This window comes from Aplysia californica, unplaced genomic scaffold (assembly GCF_000002075.1).
Source record: "Aplysia californica isolate F4 #8 unplaced genomic scaffold, AplCal3.0 scaffold00030, whole genome shotgun sequence".
Lineage (NCBI taxonomy): Eukaryota > Metazoa > Mollusca > Gastropoda > Aplysiida > Aplysiidae > Aplysia > Aplysia californica.
This window is the reverse complement of record NW_004797300.1, coordinates 316,740-325,359: the sequence shown is the minus strand read 5'-3', so window position 1 is coordinate 325,359 and position 8,620 is coordinate 316,740. Positions and strand designations below refer to the sequence as shown.

General features: G+C 40.8%; 1 protein-coding gene across 1 annotated transcript in view; it reads left to right on the top strand.

Moving 5' to 3' along the window:
- The window catches only part of LOC101862997 (guanylate cyclase soluble subunit beta-1), a gene marked incomplete in the record, with an annotated part of 19,181 nt that overhangs the window by 9,437 nt on the left and 1,124 nt on the right, over window positions 1-8,620 (top strand). Inside the window, 7 exon segments of the mRNA XM_013091187.2 lie at window positions 1,515-1,703; window positions 2,638-2,910; window positions 3,841-4,033; window positions 4,563-4,815; window positions 5,680-5,778; window positions 6,183-6,321; window positions 6,886-7,029. Of these exon segments, the coding sequence (XP_012946641.1) occupies window positions 1,515-1,703; window positions 2,638-2,910; window positions 3,841-4,033; window positions 4,563-4,815; window positions 5,680-5,778; window positions 6,183-6,321; window positions 6,886-7,029 (1,290 nt within the window).

Here is an 8,620-nt window from a genome sequence, read left to right as displayed (position 1 = left end):
TTGGACTGGTTTTTATTGTTTCTGCAACTTCTGTTGTTGTTGTTGTTGTTGATGATGTTGCTGTTGTTGTTGTTATTGCTTTTTTGTATCCTTTTCTATAGTATTTTTTTTCTTTTTCACTGTGCCATCATAGTTTGAATAAACCTGGCACTTTGACGGACTGCAATAGCCTCCATAATATTGCGAGTGTATTCTGGGCGTCAATAACGTTTGACAAGCTAATTATAAAAAAGGCCTTTTTGAGTTTATTTTTTTCATACCAACATAAAGGCACACAAACACACACATACACTCACACACATAATTTACTACAGTGTATATTATCATATGTTATATTTGTGTACAGGTATGTGTGTTTTGTGTGTGTGTGTGTGTGTATGTGTGTGTGTTTGTGTGTGTGTGTGTGTGCATGCGTTCCGTGCATGCATTAGTGCGTGCACTTTTGTGTCTATGTATGTGTATATGTGAGTGTGTGTGTGTGCGCGCGCGCGCGCGTGTGTGTGTGTGTGTGTGTGTGTGTGTTTGTGTCTTATCATGTTATGCATATCATTTAGATTCTGAAGTCAGCTTTCATTGATCGTTAGTGAGCTCACCGTGTACTCATAACACCTCTACTAGGCGAGTTCCATTTTCTGCTGTCGAAAAGTCTTTCAGTGGGTGGTCCACCGGTGCTCTGGTGCTACTGCCCCCTCTTTCCTGTCTACCATCTATCCTACTCACCTTTCCTTCATCCGTTATTTGAATATTACGGTTTAGTAACACCTTAAATCTTCAACACTTATGACCTTTCTGATACCATGTTGCAATTGCCATAAAACTCTTTCTAAAACAAACACATTTTGAAAAAGCTCTTCAAAATACACATTATGTATCACCATTTGAAAGTGGAACCGACCTCATTAATGAAAGAGATAACATAAGGGTTATTGTTATAAATTTGCCATGTACAGTTCGTTGTTCTTCTCCACTGGTCTAAGGGGCTCACCTGGTCTAGAGGTTATAGTGTTCGCTTCTCATTTAATAGCTCCGGGTTCGAAACCTGACAGCGACGGAATACTTTTTTCTCTAAAATTTTATTCTTTCATCTCCTTTCTTGCTCTTCAATCACGTTCTGTCATCTGCTTTCGGCTCCACTTTCTGCATCCTACACCTCCCCCCCATTTTTGCGCTCCCCCCTCTGACGTTTTCTGCAGCCTTTCTATTGCTGCTCCTTATAGCTCCTTCTTACTGATGTCTTTCAGCCATACCCCTGATCTTAGAGTAGGTAGGACCTAACACCTATCCTACTCGGATAAGAGCGAAACAATCTTGGAGGTCCTGTGTGTAAGCTGTGCACGTTTAAGATCCCTTGGCGGTTCAAAATCGATTAGAATAGGCTTCTACCGTAACCCAGGCAAAATTCAAAAGTAATTCCTACCAAAACTGAAACTGTTTAATATGTCCCGCGCGATCATGACCTTATGTAGTTGCGGGCGCCGTAAAACACTTACCAAGCAAACAAACATTCTCCACAGGTCTTGGGAGCCACAACTCGTGACTTCTTGCAGAATCTGGACGCCCTGCACGACCATCTGTCCACCATCTACCCAGGCATGCGTGCTCCTTCCTTCCGGTGCACGGAGAGGGAAAAAGATGGCGCCACAGTTCTGCATTACTACTCCGACCGACCTGGGCTTGAACACATCGTCATCGGTATTGTTAAGGTATTTTGATTCTTTTGTTTGTTTTTAAGGTATTTTTTTTCTTAATCTTCGTTACACGAAACAGTGCCAGAAAATTTAATGATTATTACAACTGTTTGATAAAGCAATTTTATTGTCACTGCATTGACTGTGGAAGCCTTTGACATCTTGGCTTAAGTGTTATGCATCAGAGAATCTGCCTGCTCCTGCTTTTGTTTCTGCTTTTTATTTCTTTGTTAACGTTGCTTTTGTGTCAGGAAAAATTAGTGCACTAGATATTTTCGAAAAAAAGCTTCTTTTACTAGTTGTTTGTAAATTCTAATATGTGGTGGAGGTTGATCTGGTGTAGTTTTCTCTTTCTTTCCTATCAAACATATAGTCCTTATCTCTTTTCCTTTATAACATTCTTAGTATGTTACTGTCTTGTAACATGACGACCTCTGTCGTCTCGACAGACGAACAACAACAATTATCTGGTATCTAGTAACACCTCTTTTCTTCTCACTTATTTGACATATTTGTGTTGCAAATGCTGTAAAACTCTAACTTAAAACTCCAAACTCCTTAACTTTGATCAAGTAACTGAACACCTCAACTGCTTTTTTTTCTTTCTTTCGTCCCCACACTCATTACTTTGTGAACATTATTTGATACTTTAATTCAACCCCCCCCCCCCATATTATTTTCCCCTCCTCTTGCCTCCATCATCTCGTGGGCTCAGTATTGGCACTTTATTAGGGACATATCCTATAAGGTATCATTTTAGGCTTGATCCGTTCAAGAATCGAACTGATTTTTTTCAGGTAGTGTTCAACCACATCCATAACCATAAGCATAACTACAGCCATAACCACAAGCATAACTACAGCCATAACCACAAGCATAACTACAACCATAACCACAACATAACTACAACCATAACCACAACCTCCTATCCCAACCTTTGTGCTCACAGGAAGTGGCCCAAGCTCTGCACGACTCTCCCGTCAACGTGGAGATAATCCAGGACAAGGGCGACAACTGTGACCACGTACAGTTCGCCATCACAGAAGCCAACCAACCGGACCAGAGCAAGAAGGCGGAGCTTGAAGAGTTTGACCACACCCTCTCCTCCGAGCCCAAGATAAGCCCTGCCTCCTTCTGTCGAGCATTCCCATTCCACATGTTGTTTGACCGAAAGCTGGTCATCCAGCAGGCCGGTGTGTCCATCAGCAGAGTCATTCCGAAGGTAATAAAGTAATAATAATGATAATGGTAATGATGATGACTATGATGATGATGATGATGAGAATGATGATAATTTTTTCCCCGTTTCCTCAATGGGCCTGACGGACTTGCGAGGCTCTTTTTCGGCTCCATTGTCAATATGCTTAGCGGCACCTCCACTCGTCCAAATATCTCCAGGCGAGTAGAGGTGCCTCTTTGCAGTGACCTTGATGATGATAATGATGATGATGATGATGATGATGATGATGATGATGATGATGATGATGATGATGATGATGATGATGATGATGGTGGTGGTGGTGGTGATAATAGTAGTCATGATAATAATAATACCAATATTGTAACAATAATATAAAAGTAAAAAAAAAGAAAAAGGATTATAGTAATAATGGTAACTATAAAATAACATAATGATGATAACAACAACAACAACAACAACAACAACAACAACAACAACGACAACAACAACAATAATAATAATAGCAATAATAATAATAATAATATTATAATAAAGGGAAGAAGAAAAAGAAGAACTCTTTTCTAAATTGTTTTCTGCTCAGCCCAGATCTTTTTGTTTCTCTTTTTTCTTTCCGCATCTATCTATCTATCTATCTATCTATCTATCTATCTATCTATCTATCTATCTATCTATCTATCTATCTATCTATCTATCTATCTATCTATCTATCTATCTATCTATCTATCAATCTATCTGTCTATCTATCTATCTATCTATCTATCTATCTATCTATCTATCTATCTATCTATCTATCTATCTATCTATCTAAATGAAATATAAAAAACCAAAAACACACACAACAAAAGCAGTAACTAAACCCCATTACGCTTTTTTTCCTTATGTGTTTCCTTTTCTTGAAAAAAATAAAAGCAACTACCTTAAAAAGCTACAGTTTCTTCTCATCCCCATCAGGTGACCCAGCACTGCCGTCTCACAGAGATGTTTGACATGATTCGCCCCCACATGGAATTCGGGTTCGATCTGGTGCTGTCCCATATCAACACCGTGTTTGTGCTCATCACCAAGAAGGGAGTGCTCACGGTGGACGACGAAGAGGACGCCCACAGTGCTATGATGGACGAAAGGCAGCAGATGAGGTTGAAAGGTGAGCTGGGAGACGGATTAGTTGATTGATTGATTGATAGATAGATAGATAGATAGATAGATAGATAGATAGATAGATAGATAGATAGATAGATAAAACGATAAATTAGTTGATCGATTCATTGAAGTGTATAATAATTGTTGGGTTCATTGTTCGATTTGTTACTTAGTATATAATTATACTCATCCTATTCATTGATTGATTACGCAGTTAGTGTACACACTGATTGAACTGATTCAGTGAATACTTACAGAGTGTATTATGATTTTCTATTCACCATCACCCCCCCTCCCTCTTCCCAATCCAACCATTCCATCCCACCTCCTCCTCCTCCTCCTCCTTCTCCTCCCCCTCCTCCTCCTCGTCCTCCTCCTCCCCTCGTCCTGCTCCTCCTCCTCTTTATCCCATCGCCTCCCAACCCCCTACCCCCCCCAAAAAAAAACAAAAAAACTCGTGGAAATCCCCTCACCTCCCTCAACCCTCTTTTTTCCGTTCACCCCTCGTCCCCCACCCCTTATCCACCAAACAGGTCAGATGATCTACGTGCCGGAGTGCGACTCAATCCTTTTCCTGTGCTCACCCAGCGTGATGAATCTGGATGACATAAGTAGGCGTGGCCTGTATTTGAGTGACATCCCACTTCATGACGCCACACGCGAGCTGGTCTTGCTTTCTGAACACTGGGAGGCGGAATATAAACTGGCTCAGAACCTAGAGGTGCTCACCGATCAGCTACAACAAACCTATAGAGACCTGGAAGACGAGAAGAAAAAGACGGACAGGTTAGGGATACTTTGTAATGGTCATAAACACGATTATGGTGATCTGATTTGATCTGATCTGATAATTTATGATATGATATAATAATATATTACAAAGACTACCACGGACAGCTAGAAGCAAACAAGTAATGATGATAGTATAACATAACAAGGCATTTAAATAACGTTCATAAAGACTTGATTGCTCTCTGGGCGCTTTACTAAAACAAGGAACACTTAAACAGTACATTGTTTTATGACTTTAAAAAGTTGATAAGTTCGAATGAATTAAACAATTTGATATCACTGGAATCACTATGCATTTCGCGCTGGAACTTTGGATTATGGAATGCAAATGCCTTTCCAAATATTTTAACAATTTAAAAATGTTTTATTGATGGTAAACACACAAGCTGGACGTCAGCACCTACTAAATGCCTAATATGTGTCTAGGAAGGCGTTGGCTTTTGAGGGCGCTCTTGTTGGGCATTCAACAACGGATGGAACCGCATTGTATAGAAGCTTAGCTTCATCCATGCTTTTTCCAGTTCTCTTTATTACCTGAAACTTTAAAAAAGGCAGGCAACAACACGCACACTATGATATGAACAAAGCTAATTCCTGCTTCTGATTTGTGTATGATGGTTGGAAATTAGCCGAAATATTGTGTTTGGTTTGCTGCTGATCGGACATGTGTCTACCACGTTCTGAAAACAACAACTACAAGAAGAAGAAGAAGAAGAAGAAGAAGAAGAAGAAGAAGAAGAAGAAGAAGAAGCAACAAAGCAACTATAACAACAACAACAACAACAACAAAGCAACAATAACAATGACAACAACAACAACAGCAACAACTCATGCCCCAAAGCTTCTTTCTCTCCTCAGACTGATGTACTCCATCCTCCCTCCGTCCGTCGCTAACGAGCTCCGCCACAGACGCCCTGTGAACGCCACCAAACATACCAACGTCACTCTGCTGTTCAGGTAAGAGAAGACATTTTTGCTGCTCAGGTAAGACAAGACATTTTACCGTTTAGGTAAGACACGACATTTTGCTGTTCAGGTATGACACTACATTTTGCTGTTAACGATATGTCGACCATAATCAAGAGAACAATGAACGATCAACTAACTGAAAAAACAATTTAAAAGAAAAAATATTTTATGGAAGATTGAAATGTTTTTAAAAAATGTATCGTTTTAGCTTTGGTTCTTCTATGAGCTACCAAGGTTCCCACCTTCTAGGCACAATCCTGTCAGAGATGGACATTAAATTCGGAATTGGGAGGTCCCTCCTTTCATACATGTCGTATATAATCTTAGAATGTTTAAGAAGGTATTGAAACGAATTTATCGCATTTCTTTGTTTTGTTATTGTACTTCCACAGTGGCATCGTGGGCTTCTCCCAGTATTGCGCTAGGCACTCAGACACGGAGGGCGCCATGAAGATCGTAGAGCTGCTCAACATTGTCTATACACGGTTTGACGAGATGCTCGACCCTACCAAGAACCCCAACATCTTTAAGGTCTGTCCTTGGGGAAAAAATTAGCACTGACTGCTTTTTAAAGTTTGCTTGATAATGAAACTGCGTTTTGCGTTATTGCTGGGTTTTTTTTGTAGTAGCGTTTTGTTCACCGTTGCAGAAGACACAAAAGTCGACATTTTCAAACGAATTTTCAAGCTGCCGCTGCTGCTGCTGCTGCTGTTGCTGATGCTGCTGTTACTTTACTTCCCCTATTGCTTCTGGTGATTTACGATAACAATAATAACAACAATAATGATATTATTAATGATACGTCTGATGACAACATTATTATTATTATTATTATTATTATTATTATTATTATTATTATTATTATTATTATTATTATTATTATCCTCCTCCTCCTCCTCCTCCTCCTCCTCCTCCTCCTCCTCCTCCTCCTCCTCGTCCTCCTCCTTCTCCTCCTCCTCCTCCTCATAATCATAATCATCATCATCATCATCCTTACTGTTTAGTATATGGGCGATAGATGCTTGTTAAGAAAGAAGGAGCAAACCACACCAGAGCACCTGCCAACCACCCACTTCCTCACCTATTGGCTCGCAGGTAGAGACAGTGGGAGACAAGTACATGGCGGTGAGCGGTCTTCCGGATCAATGTGATGACCACGCCAAGTCTATAGCCAAACTGGCGCTCGATCTGATGGACATCTCCAGGGAGCTGAAGGATCCTAATGGGGAACAGATCATGGTGGGTTTTTGTCTGTGTGTGCTGGTGTGTGTGGGAAGATGGGTGGGCGCGCATGTGTGTGTATGTGTGTGTGTGTGTGTGTGTGTGTGTGTGTGTTTGTTTGTGTATGTGCTGGTGTGTGTGTGTGTGTATGTGTGTGTGTGTGTGTGTGTGTGTGTGTGTGTGTGTGTGTGTATGCGCGCGCGAGCGCATGCGTATGTATTATATATGTTCGGAAGATAAGGGGACGGGAGGAAAGGTAATACTTCACTTTTACTCATGTCAATTACTTTTATAGTTTGGTAAGGGTTTTACGGCGCTCACAATTGCATAAGGTCATATGAGCGCGCGGGACACAAGTTGGTTGTTTTCGGATCAGTTTACAGCACGGATTGGTTGAATTTAAGAATTTCATGGTAAGAATAAAATAGTATCTACAGTTATTTACATTTTAAAAATGTTATCTCTACGTCTTTGAGTAAAACCAACGGTCTCGATAAAATAGAAAATTCTGTTGGTATTAACCAGAAGACCAGTCTTCATTTTCGCATATAATAAGCCAAGTTGCAGGTTGAGAGTATTACTCCGCTGTCTTAGCAACCGCATTTCACTTATTATGTTTATAACATTCTAATTCCTAGAGGTTAGGCTACCGGACTCGTAATCGTGAGGTTGCGGGTTTGGGGGTTCGAGCCGTGGGCCTGACGTTGTGTCCTTTTTAAAGGAACTGTACACGAGTTTTCCTCATGTCACTTCACCCAGGTGGGAATGGGTACCATAGACAGCGAAAGATCTTGTCAGTATGTTAGTGTTTTAGCACCTATACATGGCTGCTTGCACTGTATGCTTCCCTGGAAGTTGAGGTTGTTTCAGTATGCTCTCAGGTGTGCTGGGGTAATAATATAGACTGTAAAGCGCACAGAGCTTGCTGTTGAGCGGGGATTTGCGCTATACAAATGCTATTATTATTACAGGTATTTTGTACTGTCTCTCCCCTGTAATTCTGTCTCTCTCTTGTCTGCATATCTGAACTATCTCTGTTTGTCTCTGTTTCTCTGTCTCTCACATAATATACTCACTCTCTTTATCCGTCTCTCTTTCTTCCTCTCTCTCTCTCTCTCGCTCTCTCTCCGTCCTTTTTACTCACTCTGTCTGTCTGTCCTTTTTATTTCTGCATGTATCGCTTTTCCCTTCCGATCTTCCCTCCCTGCAAGCCCCCACTTTTTCGTCTCATTATGTCTATTTCTTTCTTTCTGTCGCTTATTCTCTCTTGATCCCCCCTCCCTCCGACTCTCTCTCACACACGCATCACGCACAAAGACACACACACATAAACATACACAAACGTAAATATACACACGCACACACATATACATACATTCACACAAACACACACACACAAACACACAAACTTACACAAACACACACGTGAACACATACACATACTCAAACACACACACACACACACACGTGAACACACACACACACACACACACACATACTCAAACACACTCACACACACAGACAAACGCTCGCTCACTCACTCCCCGTATATATATATGTATGTATGCAGCTTTGTCTTTCCTGTCCGTCGTACCCCCAACTAACCCCA